The sequence below is a fragment of the Accipiter gentilis genome, chromosome 20 (genome assembly GCF_929443795.1).
Source record: "Accipiter gentilis chromosome 20, bAccGen1.1, whole genome shotgun sequence".
Classification (NCBI taxonomy): domain Eukaryota; kingdom Metazoa; phylum Chordata; class Aves; order Accipitriformes; family Accipitridae; genus Astur; species Astur gentilis.
The window spans coordinates 16,258,799-16,278,674 of record NC_064899.1 but is presented as its reverse complement, the minus strand read 5'-3'; the positions used below and the strand labels follow the sequence as shown (position 1 = coordinate 16,278,674).

The 19,876-nt window shown below is 41.9% G+C and overlaps 1 protein-coding gene across 8 annotated transcripts; it reads right to left on the bottom strand.

Annotated features, from left to right (window-relative positions):
- Positions 1-156: 156 nt before the first annotated feature.
- On the bottom strand, positions 157-19,730 carry RIOK1 (RIO kinase 1). 8 transcript variants are annotated; one of them, XM_049823907.1, is made up of 18 exons: positions 19,647-19,730; positions 16,681-19,151; positions 15,442-15,649; positions 14,205-14,295; positions 13,006-13,075; positions 12,250-12,292; positions 11,452-11,544; positions 10,342-10,454; positions 10,137-10,217; positions 9,496-9,582; positions 8,807-8,944; positions 8,125-8,228; positions 6,507-6,613; positions 5,295-5,360; positions 3,426-3,545; positions 3,076-3,129; positions 1,875-2,018; positions 157-358 (listed from the first exon to the last, which is right to left on the bottom strand). In XM_049823907.1, the coding sequence occupies exons 2-18, from the start codon at positions 16,749-16,751 to the stop codon at positions 248-250; spliced, it is 1,701 nt and encodes a 566-aa protein (XP_049679864.1). In that variant the 5' UTR covers positions 16,752-19,151; positions 19,647-19,730; the 3' UTR covers positions 157-247. The 8 variants fall into 8 exon arrangements, with proteins under 8 accessions (XP_049679864.1, XP_049679863.1, XP_049679865.1 ...); XM_049823906.1 differs by having other exon boundaries at positions 19,591-19,724; XM_049823908.1 differs by having other exon boundaries at positions 16,681-19,146; positions 19,591-19,724.
- Between the last annotated feature and the right edge of the window lie 146 nt (positions 19,731-19,876).

Genomic DNA, 19,876 nt, shown 5'->3' with positions numbered 1-19,876 from the left:
AATCAATGCAAATTTAACAACAGGTTAAACCTGCACAGGTAAAGGATTTTAACATGCACATTCTTTCCTATTGAGAAACCCATGGCATATACTCTGTTCAATTACACTGTGTTATTAACAAAGCCACCCGCACAGTTAATAGTGTATGTATATAAATAAAGGATTTTAATTAAAAAAAAAAAAAAAAAAAAGATGGTGACTAAATAACACACAACAAACCATCCCTTTCCCCAAGCCAAAGCTGATTCTATTTGCCTTTCTTCATTTTTGCAGTCTTTTCTTTCCGCTTCTTCACATGCTTTGGGATTTTGGTTTTTCTCTTCTCTCTCTGGGCTTCTTTAACCATCTTTTTCCTTTCCTATAAAGAACCAAAGACCATTCATTTAAAGCCAGAAGGAATGAGAGATTTTGAGCAGGTCAATCAATTGTTCCATTAACAAGTTAATTAATGCACCACATAAAAATGAGGTTATCAAGAGGAAGAAATAACAAAGGAAAAAAACCATCAATAGGAATGGTGAGGGGAAAGGAAAAAGAAGTATAGGTTGGGGGTGGAGCTAAGAGCTCCACACTGGTAATGACAAGGCAAAATTCAGACTAGTTAAAACCTGAGTTTCATGCAACATTTGAAGAAAGGGAACAAGAGGCACTCTTAACTCATGCTATTTACACCTAAGATTACAACAGGATACCTGATCTAGGTTTTCTGCTACCCTCGGGGCTACTATAGTATGTGTTTCTATATGTCATGGAAAAATACTGATCCAGTAACTGCTGGTAACTCAGAGCAAGCTGATCATCACCAGGATTGGCAAGGGTGCTATGCTACTGCAACACACTATTATTTGTGCCAGACAGTGAAGAGACTACACTCAAATGAAAAATGCAAAGTCAGCGTAATGGGGTGAGGGGTGGAACTAATTGCTGCTAATCAGTTGTTCAACCTACAGCTGAACACATAGGTTACCAAAAATCTCATCTTATTCACACAAAAAGAAGTCCAAATGAAAACCTATCCATAAGGATGAGAAGTGACCAAGACTTCCCTGCTTCACATCTGAAAGGCAGCAGCTCTAGATCAGCAGGAAGTATCTAGAAGAGCACATTTTTATTTGACAGATAGGGAATATATTATCTTACCTTTTCTAGGAAGAAAAGCCTAACAAGCAAACCCCCAAATCTTGAACTCCTTAAGCCCAGGAAGTTTCATCCTTCTTTTGCACAGCACCTAAAAGGCTGCCAAAAGGCTCTCGCCCATGGGTGATACTCTGCAGAACAGCCTCACCTAAACAGAGCATACTTGTTCTGCAGTTTGGAAAATGAAACCTTAAAAAAACCCCAACCAAACGCAAACCATAATCCCTTTGCATGACTGTGTTACATCTCTTGCCCACAGCGAAGCTAGCCAGTCTGTACTAATGGTGCTGCAAAAGCCACTGTGGTACAAACACTGTCACCAAGTCTCCAGTTCTATAGATCGAGTGGTCTCAGTTCCCTTGGCAAAAGGAGGTTAATCAGGGACCATGACCACAAACCTGAACAACAAAGCCTAGAAGAGTAGCCAGAGGCACTGAAAAGCTGCCCAGGCTCCACTAAATTCCTGCTTTGCATAGCCTTAGAACTCCCTGCAGAGATCCCTCTTCTAGCTTTGTCTTGGCTACAGAGAGCTATGTCACATGTTCCTCTACATAAAAACACAATTCATAAAGCATCCATAATGACATTCACTTTCTCTGCTCTCATTCTCCACAACAGGAAAAGTCCATAGCTTGTTTCAGACAAGAAGCAGCAAGAACCACTCAGAACTAAGTTTGGATTTTTTTCCTGTCACATAGGCAGAGGTGGGAAAAATAAACAATTCCTGGCCAGCTGACCTTTTTGTCCATGCTAACTTCAGCAGGTTTATCTTTGGGATGTACAGATTCTTTACAGCCCAAATCGGAGTCCCCTGAGCTGCCATCATCATCATCAGAGTCCGTTTCTGACTCATCTGCCTTCTTTTCAAGAAGTGCAGGAATCTGCAAGATATATCAAGAGAGAATTATATCAAACCAAAACAAAGAAGCCTAATGACAATACACACACACACACACACACATATATATATAAACCAAAACAATCTACTGCAAAGAAAACCTTGAGCGAGCTTCTGCCATCTCCTTTACTACAGCCATCACTGACTCTCAAGAAAAAGAATGAAAAGTAGATTAATCCAAACTAAGAACGAGGAATCTAGAATGTGCACCACAGAATCTTTTAGGTCAGGGCTCACAGCACAGCTGTATTGGCACTCCCAAACTAATTTCCGTAAGTTAAGCAGCAATTTGCTAATTTACGTGGAAGCCAATTTTTAATTATATTTGGATCGTACCTAACTCTACCTTAGGGGCACTGTATGTAGGCTTTATTGCAAATACAAATATCTACACTGGGAAACTCGCTTATTCTTAAGCCTGAAGACTGTTCCACAGCCTGATCCCATCCATATTTATATTTCCATTTTAAAACAGAGTCTACACCACTGCTAGATAACATTTACAAAGGAAGGAGGGGAAATCCACATAAGGCTTCCGCCTTGAATTGTATTGCGACAGACTGATCTGTACTCAAATTCTTATCCAACATACTTTACAGAAGTGTCATTGTCAAGTACTTCAAATATAGTAAGACATAATATCTTATGCCTTATACTGCAGGGTTGTTCTTTAAACAATAATTACAGCAAAGCTACTCTGAACGTAACAAAACTTGTAGTCATGCTACAATTTAAATCAATTACATTTTCCATAATTGGAAAACATCTTCCCTCCTCTCCACCTAAATTTTAGAGATCATGGCCATAGCAAGGATTATCATTTCATTCTCAAGCAACCCAGCATCAGCCACCATGCAGAGAAGCAATTCATGTGGTGTGCAGACACACTGTCATGCCAGACCCATCCCAGACATAAACGGCCACTCCGCAGACAAGAAGCTTCTTGCATGGTGTCAGCTGCAAGACAAGGCATTTTCTGTACTCCTTATAAGAGCTTTTCTGAAAACGACTAAATTGAAGGATTTCAGAGACCCTCTCACCTTCTGAACACCAGACAAATCCTTCTTCAGTCCTGTCACAGTCTGGTAGAGAATCTATACCCAGGGAAAGAGAAACAAAATTACATTATCAAAATATGAGACTTACATCTTCATGCCAAGAGAAAATTATTATCTTAAAAAAAAAAAAACCACAACAAAAACCCCCAACAAACAGGAAAAACCCCACAACATTAGCATTAGTACTAACCAGACGATTTTAAAGTATGACACTAGATTTGGTACTCCATGCCTTGGTAACAAGGCTTCTGGTTTTGTTTGTTGCTATCAGTTTCTAGCAAGAATTCATATTCCCTCCCTCTTTTTTGCAGTGCCTCAGCATGTCTACTCACATTATCTTGCTGAACATTCAATGCCATATCCTCTTCTTTCAATTTCATCATTATATCCACATCTCTCTCATAGTTTTTAACTTCATTCAAAGTTCGAGGTATGTAAGCCTTCTTAAACACCTGGCAGAGTGAAAGTAAACACAGATTTACTAATTTACATATAGTTTCATTATGTTCTTCCTTCCTAATTATGCATCCTTAAGAGAATAATCATAAAGGATTTCACGGCTCAGAGAAACTAAAAATGAACACAGCAGTCATCCACGACCATTTGAACTGCAGCATATTCTTTTTTTTTTTGCAGGAGCAGAATTAACATGCAACCTACACATTATTGATAGATCATGACTAACAATGCTCCGTCCTTAGCATGACTACCACCAGGCCACTTGTAAACTTTTCCAATCCTTCCAACTTCCTCTTGACCTATTTGAGTCCTAAGGTTTTATAATCTAAGGATTTTCTCTGATGTTTTTATTGTGATGTTTACAATGCCTTCAGGAGGCAACTCTGTTAAAAAGTGCTGTTAGAACTTAATCTCTTTATATAATAATACCTGCTTCAACCTACAGTCCAACTCAAAAAAGGTTCCTGCAGCAGTATAGTACAGTAAACCTAACTGCAGTATCAACAACATACCTAAAATTTGTCATGCAGTCTTTTTGAATCAGTTCTCCAGCAACCTTAAGTCACTACTAGATCAAAAAGAAGTATTCTGCTTCTCTTTTTCATGGTATCGGTTCAATCCCAGTACAAATTCAGTACACTTCATGATCATAACTGCTAGACTAAGTGCTGTGCAAAGAGCAGAGGCTCCCACCTCCACAGCGCTGGCCCTTAATCAGCGCTACTCTTTTGTGAAGGAAGTGACACAAACTAGCTGTGGTCACATGAGAAGCCTAAGAGAAATAAACTGAACTTAGATGCTACTAAACCATCTCTCTTATAGGTCAGTACCTTTATATAAGCAAAGGAATAATTGGTTTGCAAAAGATGGGCTTGCAAAGAAACACTAGCATCTGACGCTATAGTTCAGAAGTTGTATGCTGAGGATATTGTAGGTAACACACACACCCCCCCCAACCCCCAAAAAACATCTTTCCTTGGCCACACTTGAGCCAGAAGCAGTCAGTAAAACCAGCAGAGCTCCAAGAGAAAAAGAAAAATCTTTAATAAATCAAGTAGTATTGACTCCAAAGATAAACACCATGTGAACCAGTACAAATAGGTTCTCACTGATACAAATTCTGCTCAACACAGAGTTGGTGTTTTGGTTTCGGGTTTTTTTCAGTTTTTGTTTGGTTTTCTTTTAAACTCTTCTGGAACTGATAGATAAGACTAAGATAGGAATTGTTTCATCTTTACATCAAGCCTTTCCAGAACGTTAGCAGTTTTCTGTAATGGACTTGAGATGGTTTCACTTAATGTAAAAGCAAGGGAGAGAAACAGTACGTGGAAGAACTGAATTAGACTAGGACTGGAGCTAGACAGGCAATTTGGTTAATGCATGTATCCAAATATCCTACTTCTGTATCACTGGTCCAAAAACATTGGCATAATCAGATCTCTCCACTCAGTTTTTTTGTTAACTGTACCTGAACTGGAAGATACATCAAGGGATGTAGCTACAAGCAAACGTATTGGTTTAGGAAGTAGAGTATTTGCCTTCTAACACCTTATCACTGTCAGCTTTTACACATGGTGTCCCTTAATACTTCACATCTCAACTCGTTCAAGACATCTCATTATCACAAACAATGTTTTGCTTATCAACTGTGCATTTTGCCAAGTAAAACAGAACATTTTTCATTGTTTAGAAGAGGCAAGGTTAATTTTAATTTCATAGCAGGAACAAAAATCCTCGCTTACTTCCTCATCCACTTTATCTTGACTGGATCTTTCCTCCTCTGTTCGTTTCGATGCTATTTCCATTGCCTAAAGAAATATAAAACAATACAAAGTTATCACTCTTCACATCACATCACTTAATCCAACTAACCATTCCCATCTGTGTTTCTCCCTGTACTCCACACTGTCACTCAAATACTCCTGCTTTCCCTATGGCAACGCCTTGAGCGACACCTAATGGTAACCAACATTTCTGCAAAGCACACTTAGAACTGCAGATCTGCTTTATTAATAGAGGGAAAACATGCTTGCTGCTCCTCCCAGACCAAATTATGGCAGGCCCAGCATGACTACAGGACATAACAGTGCAAGGAGAATACAGCAAGCAGAGCTCAGTCCTGGAACCTGGCTGTTCTCATGCACATTGAGCAAGTCAGAGGAGCACAAGTAAGGGGAAACATGTAGCAGCAGCTCTTGTCTCATTCAACCTCCAATATGACAGAAAGTACACAACATTTGGAAATCCCCATGCTGTACTTGTATTTGGACCATACTCAGGTGGTCTTGACCAGGAATGACACATCAGATCTCCACTCTAGAGATCATGGCATATGCGGCCCCATTTCTCTTGCGTTAACTTAACCCCCTTTTTTTTTTCCTCCCCCTCCCTTTTCAAAGAAACATCTAACTGGGAGCAGAGGACTGGCAGCTAGAGATGAAATTCAGGGGTGCGGCTAGCGGCACTGAGTAAGTTTACCTCCTCCTAGAATCAGTGTGTTCTGCCAGCTGCTACATTTGGCTAGCAAGACCACGTACCTTGGAGTAACACTGCCTCAAGTCATTCCCTTCCTCCCTCAGCCTACCCTGCCCAAATCTGCATGCTTAACCCCATTCTCTATATAAGCATGGTTATATTTCTGCAGAGCTTCTCCTTGTCAAAAACCACAGAACTATTTTAAAGGATCCTGATTTTAGTAGCACCTGAAACAGACATTTGAGTTTTCATTATTAGACTTTTTAAGAAAAAATAGAACAAAAGTGTTGTCATCCTATAATGGTATAAATGGAGAAGACCTGTATGCACTTTTGAAGCACAACATAGCATAACATAATGACAGATACCAGCTTCCTTCAAAAGCAGGATGTAGAGTAAGTGAGATGAAGGAGCTTGAACTAGATCTGATTTTATTATTCAAGTCTTCCTACATAAGCAATAAGACCATGAGGTCTTACCTTTGACAGATAGTCATCAATGTTCTCACTTGTGATAGAAGGATCAGTAATAAACTCAAACAGCTCCCTCACAGTCATCACTGCAACATTGTGCTTCTGGAAGAAGTCTACCAGGAAACAAGAACAGAGACAAAAACCATAAGTAATTATGTGTAACACATGCAGCTGTGATGTTAAAGTGACAGTTACAGCAAGCCAATGGCCCTGAGGACTTGGGAAAGTTTCAGCAGCATGTACTGCATCATATTGGGTTTAGTTATCAGATGACTCTTGGACACCTGAAATAAAACTGCTTATATTCCAGATGCAACAAATACTGAAAGGAGAATAACTGGTTAAATATAAAAGCCAAATCAATTTCAGCAGGAGCCAGACTTAATGGAGTAGAGGCTAAGAACTACTAAGTACTACACTCAGAACTGGTTTCTTGAATCACGTGTAACCAAATTCGGAGGCTACACTTCTGTACTGCAAAACAGCAGCAAAAGACATTGAGGACTGCTTAATAAGCGTTTCCTACTAAAGTTCTCAGAAGATCTCTCACCATGAGAAATTAATCATAGAAAGAACAAAAAGATTTCATTTGGAGGCAGCTCTCTGTGCCCATGGAACCCCAAGCCTTGCAATGCTCACAGCTAGGGCTGTCTCTGTGGGAGGACTACACAGAGAAAGTTGCAGTGACAGAAAACAAACAAACAAACCACAACAAAACCACTGCAGCTCACTGAGGCACTAAAATATCTAGGGAGAGCAAGCCAAAAGACATGAAAAAAGAGCAAAGGTGCAAGTATCAGAGCTGGAAGGGAGTTATTAGAAATCCATGAATGGAAAAGGAACTAAAACTAGCATACTGGGCATCAACAAACACATAGCATCTAAATGCACACAGTTCTTCCACAGACTTTCAAGAGTCTCTGTAAAATTAGAAAAAAGCCAATCTGAAAAGAAAGGGCTGAGAAAAGCAGCCTGCAGTGACAGATTTCTTGTCCACAGAGAGAAACACAGCCTACCAGGAGATGTGTGTCTGTTACACAACATGCATACTCACACATGAGGATGAAATTTTCAAAAAAAAATACCATAAAGGTACCTTGTTTATCAAAGCACTACGACAAGTGATAACACCTCTAATAAATTACTCTATGCCTCAATCCTCTCAGCTGACCTGGACAAATAAATGCAGGGAACTTCATAACACGTGGTAACTTTTTGCCAGCTGAGGAATTCCAGATGTGGATTCCACTTACAGAATGAAACAGATCACTATGCCCATGCAGTCCTTTAAGTAAGTGAAGTTAAGACTGCGGTGGGCGCTGCTGCAGACTGGGACTGCTCTTTAATCAAGCTGGGACTGGTCTCAGATCTATCATAAATCTGAGATTCGGCCAGGTGACTCATTTCGGCCAGATGATTTCTAGCAAAATAGAGTACACTTTTCTGAACTCGGTACAGTACACTGCTCCCCAAGGAAGCCATCAGAACCCAGGAGAAGGAGCATTTTAACTGAAGATTGACAGCTTCTACAGACAGTTATACCTGAAAGAACATAGGTTAACATAGTTCACCTTCCTAAATAAACCAGCTATCAGAACAAGAGTTGTAAGTGCAGCCCACTCACCATTAACGTTGGCACAATCCTTTCGCAGGAACTCCAGCGCATGCGGGTGGTCATGCTCCACTGCCTGAGACACATCAATGATGTATACATCCCCGCTGTGGTACCTGCAAAACCACCATACAGAGCTGCACTAACTCCACCACTGTTATATGGGAGATACTGAGGGGCGGGCAACAAAGTGTGCTTCAAACTTAAGAATCAGCAAACAATCTTAACGTATTTCTGTAGTGTACACCTCGCATATTAGGGCCAGAGTGGCTTTTCTGGGTCAATCCTTTCCCTCCTCTACACAAGCTGTATTATTAAACTTTAAAGAAATAGCCTTCTTGTGAACACAAAAAGCAGAGTTATGGGTGGGGGAAGAAAATAAAATATACCTTACTAATTTTTTCTCTAGTTGAGGGGTTTTTTTTGTTTGTTTGTGAGGGGTTTTTGTTTGGGGTTTTATTGTGTTGTTTTTGTTTGGTTGGTTTTTACTTTGTTTGGTTTTGTTTTGTGGTTTTTTTCTTTAAAACAGAGAAAGCTCAGATCTGGGTTAAAAGCTACATAATTACATAAGTTACAAAACCCAGTCACGAAAAGGACACCACCCTCCCTTAAAGGTACATTAGTACTCTCACACAGAGGTTGCCAATGCATACATTTTAGATGTCACAATTCAGAGCAAAGTTTAAAAACATACAGCATATTAAATTCACTGAGATCTGCGTGAACAAGCCTGGCATCTTGATACATTCTTCTCATGTACTGGATGATTTGCAGGTACAGCTCCCGGACCTTGGAGTCAGATAACTGAGCATTCTTCAGCAAAGGAGCAGGCCTTGAAATCACAACACAAAAACCAGAAAGTGAATATTTTTGCCTTCTTCATACCAGCTGCAAATGCTTTAATCGCTGTACCTGATCCTTCTGCTCACTAAGTCTGTCAAGCAAGTCAGCATGAGCAGCTAAGTGCACAGAGCCAGCATGAAGGGCAGCAAAGCTTGGTATATGGTTGCCAAAGATACTGAAGCTTTGTTTCCAACGTGAGCTAACTTGGACCATGCTACATTAATGGTTGTACTACAAAACGATGAGCTATCTTCATGTATTATTAGCAGGCTTTTCCAGCCTTAATCTCTGGTTAAGCCACTTTACAAATTCATTTTGCACACAGCTGAGGCTTCAGAATCATGCAGATTGTCTGCAGTAATAGCTGGCACATGTCTGGGTATTCTACAGGTCACACACACACGTAAGAGTAAAATATTAATTTTACAGGCCTAAAGCAACAGAAGGTAAATTCAGAGGGTTGGATTGTTTGTTTTAATAAACCTTTGTGGAAAGCTACTAATCAAAAAAAAATAAATTTGATTTTCTAAGGATACTTACCTATCACCTTTACCAATAAAGCCCATGACAAGCACGTGACTTCTTAGCATAATTGGCTCTGGGCAAGGTATCTGGGCTGTATTCAACCTGTAACATAGCAACAAAGCCACAAAAAAATAAAACCAAACTCTACTATTTGCATTGCACTAGTGCCTATAGGAGCTCTGTTGCTTTAAACATAGTACACAACAAGAGCTCCTCTATTCAGGAAACTCTCACTTGTGAAGAACAACTAGGAAATGAATACAAAAAGCCGCAACCATTCTGGCTCTGACCCTTCTCTAAGCATTCCTGTGTCAGACAAAGAATCTTTACACAGTTCAGGTTAATCCTAGATTAACCTGTATCACACAGTGTGCTGTTACTCAGCAGCAGCTATTTCTAGCTTTTCCTCGCTTTTCAGTCATGTCAGAGAGTTCAGACATCGAAGAGCTTAGAGCATGAGCAGCAAGACAAAAGAATATCTTTATTCCTCCCTCCCCTTTCTTTTTCCTCCCACAGAGAAGCTTAAGACACTTTCCTGAATATTCCAGAGACCCTAAAAGGTAGTGATAGCCACAGTCTAGCAATAGGAGAATACCTCCTATAAACTTAAAGTTTCAGTTACTTTTCCATGCTGAAATAAAAACTGGAAGAATCACCTTATTAAATTCCTCATTTCTTTTTCAGCCCATGTCTTCACCATTTTTCTTGGGTTGCCTTTGCAATATCCATGACGAAATCTTTAAATAAAGAAACAAGACAACGGCGACTCTTAGCCAACCAATACAGTATTAGCACTGGTGATTTTACCACCTTTCAAACAACACCTCCTCCCCAGTAAAACCAGGCAGAAGTCAAACTCACCTGAATTCACCACTCACATACTTATCCCGATCTTTAAACATCAGAATAGAGGTTTTGTAAATCTTTATTGCTCTGTTCTCTCCATTCGCAGTACTGGCATGATATACATTAGCCTATCGGATTATGAAGGGAAGAAATAATATTAAAGAAAAACTCTTTAAACCAACATAACCTCTCTTCTTTGCTTTCTGACATCCTGGAAAAGATCTGATAAGCTTTCTCACCCCAGCCCCTATGTGGTACCCAGCTGAGTGAGACTGCACACAAGGGCAATCTCTTTTTCTACCAGAGGCAGCTTACAGGAAGTACCTAAGACTGGGTAGGGGTGTGACAACGCATATAGGACAAAAACAACAATGCACAAGAGAACTCTCCCTTATCCACATTTTGGAGACTAAAACAAGCCCTTGTGTGAAGGATTAATATGAGCCTGTGCACTATTTAGGCCCTAAAGCATGGCCCAAATACCTCACATTGACACCTCTACACAGGGCAGAAGTATGCCTTTAATCAGCATCCAAGGACTTGGAAGAAAACCAGATCAGCAAAGGGATTAGGCATTCTAAAACTGATTTATTAATTCATTCGGAAATCTGTGGTCTGGTTTTAATTATCTGCAATATTACTTGATAATAACAGCACACAAACGTGCTAGTTTTGTAAAAATAATGAAGGTTTAATAGTATTTTAAACAGAATTTTGTTACACCATTTAGTTACTCCCCTGTCTGCTGTCATGTAGAGCCAGTCTGATCTGCACACAAGAGAGTCTTGCATGAAGAAAGAATTACCTGGGTTTGTAAGTTTTTTCAGGCACTGTTTAATACTGTGTGTACACATACCCTTTCCAAAAATTTCAGTTGTAACATACAATTAACAGGATCCACAAATTTAAGATAACATTTAAATATTCTGAGAAATCTTTCATACTTGGGCAAACTTGTTTCCTTTAACATAAATTGCATTTTAAGATAACTTCCTACCAATCAAGCAACACACACACAAAAAAGTAGTACTAAAACCAGGTATTCCAATACATCTTCTGAGCACCATAAGCTTCCACCTAGCTTGCTGAGAAAAAGACTATTATGTCACTTGTAAGAAAACTTACTTCTTTCCCTGTGCTGATGCAGCCATTGATTTCTGATATGACACCTCTAGTTAGCATCTTGAACAAAATCATTCGGGTCCTTGGATCCAACACCTCAAATTTAATACAGAAAAGTCAGCAGAATTGCTGTCTCTGAAGAGGACAAAACCTAGTAATACAGTCCAGTCTTAGTACTATACTAAGGGACCCACAGCATCAGACCATTCTTAAGGATCAAACAATAATCCAAACAGCAACCACTCAGAATTTTGCCATGATTCTAAAACAATATTTCAATTTTTCTTTCAACATTATTACTTTTTTTTTTTTAAGCTAAGCATATGTCCTTGAGCTAGCTCTAGAAGAGATAAAAGAGAATGATTTCCCGCCCACTGTTGCATTAAATGTGTTAAAATAAGGTTTCTCTTGAGATACAGCTGTCATAACTGAAATAGAGCAGCTATGTGGCATTGGGCCAGTAATAGTTCAGTCTTGCTAAAGAAAAAAAGTAAAAAGCAAACCCAGCACATTTTTATTGTACTTTGGAATTTCATAAAAACTTAAGATGGAATTCTGCATTGCATATATGATCAAATCACAATGCTAAGCACAAAAATAAGCTTCAAAATGTTTATGGAAGCAAGTACAACCTTCATACAGGAAAGAAACATAAAGAAACAACATGTCTCTTCAGGATAACAAGAGAAACAGAATTCCAAGGCAAAACTCTGTTCCTACAGTATCCATTTTATCACTGATTCCAAAATTCTACATTATTTGTTCTGGTCAAAAGAGAAATTTGATGAATTAAGGACTTACCTGTTCCACTGTTGCTCTGTCTGACTTGTCTTTGACTCGGTACCTAGCAGAAGTGAAAATAAAATTATACAATCCCACATATAGACTCAGTACTTTGACAGAGTAAAACACAACATTCTGTATCAAATATAAGATGACAGCCCCAAGAAGTACGACTTTCAGTTCATACAAAAGCAAAGGTTTCCCCTGGAGGCAGGGTTAAAAAAAAAAAATTTAAAAAGAAGCCCATAAACATCAGCGCCCTTCACTTTTATAGATATATTCTTGCCTCCACTGAATTATGCTCATTCAGGAGAAAACAGTATATGTCTTAACAACTTAAGGCTATAAGCTCCAGGCTTTAAAAAAATTTAATGAAGAAGTACTTTTCCCTCACCAAATCATCAGGAGGAACCTTCAAAAGGCTTCCAATACCTTTTTAGCCCAAATGCTTAAGGACCTCTGTTTAGAAAAAAAGTATCAGATAAAATAGTCTTTTCTAGTGGAATGACACCTATCACTTCTGTCTTACTACACCAATACAATCAGATGTGCTACCAAGAGCAGTGACATAAGAACCAAAACTTTGGAATGATTTAGGCAACTGATCTGGAAACCAAGAAGTTTAAGACCAAAAGGAAAATTGCATGCGGACTACCTACAAATTTTGGTTTTCTTAATAAATTTATTCAAGACTCAGGATCACACTAGAAAATAAGAACTACTCTTCTGGGTTCAAATTATTTAAATGAAAATAGAACCATGAGTAATACTCACATGTCTGCTTCCTTCTGTCTAGACTTTTCTGTGACTCTGTTTATAACAGAGTCATCAAAATTTAACTTATCTGAAAAACACATAAGAAGAAATAAAAAAAAAACCCAAACTCCAAGAAGTTTCCTATGTTTGGAACTGCCCCTGCAATTCTGCCACCAGCCGATATGCCACAACACAATATTAAAACACAAGCAGAGCTCTCTGTAGCAAGCACAGAAGCTTAGCTACATACCAGAGTTAACCTAGCTCTCCCCTCCGTGTACTTTTCAAAGTGGTTACTATAAGGTAAAAACACAGATGAGTGAGACAGTCCCACAGACTTGGAGATATAATGCCATCCAGAAGTAATGCCTTTTGGATAACATCTCACCATTAAATTTGTCCACCCTTCTCTTTTCACAATCAAATGCCATTTTTCTGAACAGAATAAGCAACAACCTCCAGGATTCTTTGCCCATGATGTATTTAAAATGGTGTTGATTAATTGCTAAATGTATAAAAGCTGCTGTATTTGGCTACATATACCAACACCATTCTTCTAAACCTTCATTTTAGAACCACTTTGTTATAAAGAAAAACACAACCTCTGTTTACTACCCTGTGAAAAGGCCACAATCACAGCTACATCTAAGCCCTAACAGGCTGAGCTGAGCAGCTATCTCCATGACATGGTAAACATCAAACTACATCAGCTAGGACAGCAGCCCCTTTGCTTATCACAGAAACTCTACCCCTGTGAGATAACTGTTGCATAAGGTACCACCCTAATACTACAGGGGACTGCAATAGCCTAGAAAAATTAGCTGTGGTAGCAGCTTTGAGAATGACCAACATCATCAAAACAGAGAGTTGATACTCTCCCTCCAGCCAAACAGCTTGCTCCTACAGAGAAGCTAGGGAAGAAATACTTCAGCTTTATGTGCTCTGGAGAAGTCAAAGGGAAGGAAAAAAAAAAAACCCAAACCAAAAAAACCAAACAAAACAGCCCTGTGGCTCTAAAGGGGGATTGAAAGGGGTATGAGAGCTGGTTAATGGAGACTAAAGGCAACTTCCAAGTATGCAAATGCCATTTTTTAATCTGTCTGGAAATGGTTAATTGCCATTCCAGTGAGTTCTGGCTTAAAGTAAGCAGAATTAGTCCAAGAATGTCACAGAATGGTATCTGTTTTCATAAAAGAAGACAATGCAATTATACTCACCTAAATTAATTTTATGTTCAAATTTCCTTAAAGCCTTGTCTGTAGGGGTAGACATTTTTGCTGAATAGCAACTAGGGGTCTGTCTATTTGCCTGAAACAAAGGATTTGTCAATATAAGTTACCTTCTCTAAACAGCCCATTGGAAAAGTTAGCTCAAATGCCTATGCCTAGAACTATAAAAAAGAAAACCAGAAAGGGTGAGGAAATGGATACAGATTAAAATCAGATTTTACTTAATTTGATAAAAGAAAATACAGGTGACATATCCCTTAAAATTCCAAAAAGTGCCTCAATTCTGGGTTATTTTTAGTCTCTAATTGAGCTGCAAGTCTCTCATATTAACACTTTTTCTATCTGTAAAAGGAAGTGACATAGCAGACAGAAACAAGGAGAAAAATGAGAAGGTTAACAAACAGAGAAAACTTTCCAAGATGCTGTCTTTTCTTACAGGTAGTCTTCTCCAAACACAATTAGTATCTGAACATGATTTCACCAACGCTGGACAGCATAAACCTCTAACTAAAGGCAAGAATAAATTACCCAAGACAAGTGCTGCGAGTCAGACATGACATGCCATGATCAGCACCTCTCTAATCTCAACTATTCTGTTATGTTGGTATCAATAAGAAAAAAAGAAGTTTTGAACCTCCAGTGTACAAGCTGAAGGTAAGAAGGATGCTAGTTCTCACATCACGTGTGCTTTTCATTCTGCACAATGCCAGTTTCTATGCCAACAGCATACACTCTAAATTAATTCATTTCTAGCACCTCCCTCCATCTCCTATGCTTGCTTTTGCCTCCTTCACCACTAGTCCAAAACACAACCTGTTTCACTCTGGGTGTGACAAGCAGGTATGGTCTTAAAATCAGACAGAAATTATGGGGAAGATGCTCAAAAACACAAGAGGACAAATACAAAAAAGTAAGCAACATCAGTAGAGATTGGGGTGGGCAAAGAAAGAAAAGTTGAGAAAGGTAAGGAACAGAAAGAAAACTGCAGTGACAAAGAGAATCCAGTGATAAGGTTTGAGACAAGGAACTCAAGCGGAGCCCTGGCTACAACGTACATACACACATGGCATGGCAGAGGAACAGACTCAAAGGAAGGGGATTCTCTCAAGTAAAAATTTCCATTTGCATTTATGCTCAACATAATACTAATAAAGAACCAAGCCTTCGGGTTAGCCCCATTTGCTCTTGGACACCCTTGATGCCCACAAAATAGCCTTCAACATACCTGTGGATTGCATCCACCAGCAGCATTGTGGCGCTTCATGAGTCTTCCCACCTCATCATCCCAGTCCCAGTCCTCATCTTCCCCGTCATCATCGTTGTCGTCATCATCATCATCTCCTTCCTCAGTGTTAACTTCTTCACACATGCATGACTGGCAGTTCTCGGTGACCTCGCCTTCTTTAGCTGTTTCTGTGTCTTCTGTAAATTCACTTCAAACAAATGCAGATGTTTATATAACTACAAATGATTGTTGCAGTCATCAAAACTTTGATACGCTTATCTGAACAAATGATTTCACAAGGTTAGCTCTCCATGAAAGGTTTCTCACTTCACCTGTCTCTAAGCAAGCATATATGAGGGTGTCACTGCCTTTAAAGGATGGACTACGTTTAAATTTTCTTCACCAGCTCAGTGCTGCCTTCTAACTTATTCTGCAGTTACACATCTTTGGATCCCTCTGACTCCACACCAGATAAACACACCAGATCAGGCCAGCCGGCTCCTTCACCAGAGACGGTTGCTACCACAGCAGATTTCCATCTGACAAGGTATCCCACAAAATCTCACTGAGGCAGACAGCCAACTTGCTGGTAACTCAGGGCACCAGCACGACCTATGCAAAAAAAAAGTTAGATCTAAGAAGGAGTTTGTAGGAGAAGCGAATCCTCTTGACTTACTCATGTCTTACTGTCCATAGTACCTGCTAGAACAACTATGTCCCAAAGCAGACTGTCCGCCAGCATCTGACATTTAATTAAATGAATCACAAACTGGAAAGCGAATGGCCTGAACCCGTAACACGAGCCCATTCCTTACTCGCTCCCCACTAAATACAAAAAGCTCCAGGCTTTCAGCCCAACAGAAAACGCGCTTTCATCCCAGAACGAATCGAAGCGATTCGCTGTCCTCAGCGGCTCACCGTGTTTTTTCGCCCGTCCGGACACGATCAGATGACGCCAAGGTGAAACTGCCTCCCCCACCCCGAGTCTGCAGGCGGGTCTGCCCTCCCCCGCAGTGTTCAGGGGGCACCCCCCAGCCGGGCCTGCTTCCCCGCTGCAGGACTGCTCCCCTCACCGCTCGCCGCTGTAAGCCGGCCGCCCCTGGGGACGGACGTACCCGAACCGCCGCTCGGCAACCGCCCCGGGCCCGGCCTCACCTCACGCCGGCACAGGGCGCCGCGAGAGGCCCGGCCCGGCCCGGCCCGGCTCCCCCCCGCCCCCGTCCCCTCGCCGCCTCCTACCCGTCGGAGCACTCCGCATCGTCAAACTGCCCGGGCACGGCCTGGCTCATCGCCACCGCCCGGTAATCCATGACGACGGCGGCGGGTTGCAGGCAGGCAGGCAGGCAGGCAGGCAGGCGACCGGCCGGCCGACACGCGGGGCTGCAGGCGCCCGGGCTGCCCCCTACGGCGCGGGCAGAGGGACTAAAAGCATCGAAGGCGAGGGCGGCCGTACAACGAAGGCGGGCGGGAGCCGCCTTCGCCCCCGCCCGCTTCTCAGGTTCGGAGCGCGGGGATTGGCTGCCAAAGGCCTGACGTCGGTCCTACCGTAGCGGGCTTGGCGCAGCGGCGGGCGTGAGGGGCTGGAAATGGCGGGCGGGGGGGAGGAGGGCGCGGGAGCGGGATCTGTGTCCGCCGAAGCCGGTGACACACCGCGGAGCGCCGACAGCGAGGGTGAATCCGGCAGGCACGGCTTTCCCCTGGGGGTACTCACGGCAACCGCTGCGAGGTAAAGAACTGCTCATCGGTGGAACATCCGTGCGGTACGGCATCACCCGGCCTTAAAAACGCTGCCTCTCCAAGCCCTCTTCTCTTTGCTGGAAATGACCGTTTATGCCTCAGATTCTCGGCTGCTTTCCCTAAAACATTAGTGATGATCTGTGTCATCTGTGACAGATGGCGACAGAGTTTTACTCAATATATCTGAAATGCTGAATTCCAATCTTTATTAAAAAATAGCTCCGTCTGAAGCCAAATGAATTCCACATTTTCAAGCCTCGCTAGAAGCATCCGAGGTCACTGTAACACCCCTTACACTGAACGATGTGCTAATCTGTTTATATACCGATATCACCTAGGACTAAGTGAGTGCTAGGCTTTTGCTATCTGGTACATAATGGTAAAATTTTAGAATGCAGTCTTTTCTGTAGACGTTTTCCCATTACCCAAGTGGTATATGTAAAGGCCATCAAAAATCTGTGACTGTGCAGAAAACAGGGATACTTGTACTGAGAAGCCTTTAAGAAAGAACGAATGGAATAGATGTCATTCCCATCCACAGGGCTTGTGTAAAGTCAACCCGTTGAGAGTCTCTGAATGTGGAAAGCACCGAGCCAGCTTCTGACATTTCTTAAAGCTACAGCTTTACTTCAGACTGTCTTCAAGTTATGCCACTTCAGCTTCTGACACTAGAGCAGCTGGAACCTAAATAACCCTTTCTCCTTCTTTTGTATAAAAGAGGGAATCTTCTGTCAAATATTCTCCCTCTGTAACAAAGTGCCAGCTGCTGAGGTGGAAAAGAATACAGTGTCAGTCTGAAAGAACAGTACAAACAACTGCTATCCAAAGATTCTTTACTGCAGACAAACCCACGAGGCCCAACTGCGTGAGAAAGTACTGCTGCTCCGCTTGGTGTTTTTATTATAGTATCTGGGAAATTCAGTAAGAAGATGGTATGGCCTATTACATAAGGTACTGTAGGATATTCTGACTATCCCACTCATTAAACAGACTAATTCAGTAGCATTTCAAGCATATATTTTTGGCTTCTACCTCTGTTTTCAGTGAGTAAAGTCTCCCTTTTATCAGTCTTCTCAAAATTTAGTAAATAGAGCACTGCATAGAGCATTGGAAAACTTTTATTTCTTACTGCTTTAATGTAAACATTTTTTTTCTCTCCATTTTCTACAATCAAGTTGTTCGGCCAAGTTTAATTTAGATTTCTTGGTTTTTTAAAATTCTTGCTTTAAGATCAAAGATTACTGTAAATTAGGCCCAAATCTGACAATGATATTCTTCAGACTTTTCACTCCACTGGAGCTTGATGCAGGTGCAATACTGTAGGCATTGTAGAAGGGTGGGCTCCTTCAGTTTCACCATTTCATAATGCTGGCCCACACTGACTTATCTTCACAGATGGAAAATTTCCACTGAAGTCAGTGAAAAAGTAGTTTGCATAAATTGAACAGAGGGTGTCACCTTTTGTTTTGCAATAGAAAAATGTACTGTAGTACTGTAACAACATGGGTGAAGTTTACTCAAATTTATCCTCAGTTGCCTTTCCACCTTCTTTGAATAGATCACTGTCAAGCCATGTGACCCCTCATTTTTCTAACTTTTTCTAGTGACTTAACACTACTCGTATTTCATTGTACCCTATATGCAAATTGCTGAATTAACTGTGGCATAAAAGAGAAAGCTTGGGGGCTGGTTTTGGCCTTAGTATATTCACTGAATGTTTTGACTATGGGATTTGGGAAAGCTTTCAGTCTTAATATGCCTTATATTTCATTTAACAAAAGATCCACTCAGATAATGTATCACTTTCATATACATTGCCTATCACGCTTTGGGAAACTTTTATCAGTTAAACTATCAAATACGTGACTCAAACCCAGTGATCCTGGATCACACGGAATTGTGAGGTTTTGACAGCACCTCTGTTTCAGTAACACACTTTATCCTTGCTCCTTCCAGAGGTATGTTAGTCTGCTCTGCAAAAAAACCAACCAAACAAACAAAAACCAATCACCAAACAAAAAACTCAAACGTTGGATTTTACTCCTCCCCTCACAGTACGTTAACAAACACGACGGGCATTCCCTACATTACCAGCAACCCAGCCTCAAGGCACAGCCTCTCACACCACCAGGTACCGACGGGGCAGGCTGGCAGAGAACCGGCCCTGCCCTCCCCCACACCCACCCCGCCCACCTCTTTGCGGCCACGACCGCCCCGACAGCCGCCCCACAGCGACACCAGCACCGCTTCCCCCAGGCAGACTGCAGCCGCCCGGACGCGTTTCTCACAGGCAGCGCGACCCGCACCTCCGCTGCCCAGGGCGCTGAGGGAAACCGCGCCATCCCTCCAGCGGGAACCCCCCCCCCACACACACACCCCACCCCGACCTCCCGGGCGCCGAAGGACCCCTACCAGCCCTTCCCCGGCAGCCGCCGCGCCTCAGGCCGGGCCACTCGGCCGCGATTCACCTCAGGCAGGGCGCCCGCCCCCGCGGCGGGAAGAAGGAAGGCGGGAAGCCACCACGCACGCGCCCCGCCTGGCGAAGGTGGACGGCTCCCTCCCCCAACCTGGAAAAGAAAGGGACGGCGCATGCGCGCGGAGAGGACGGGGGCGTGTTGCGCTCACGTGACCGCCCTCACCTCCTCCCCGGCGGAGCCACGTCCGCTGCGGCGGGGGAGGGCGGGGCGGCGGGGGGCGC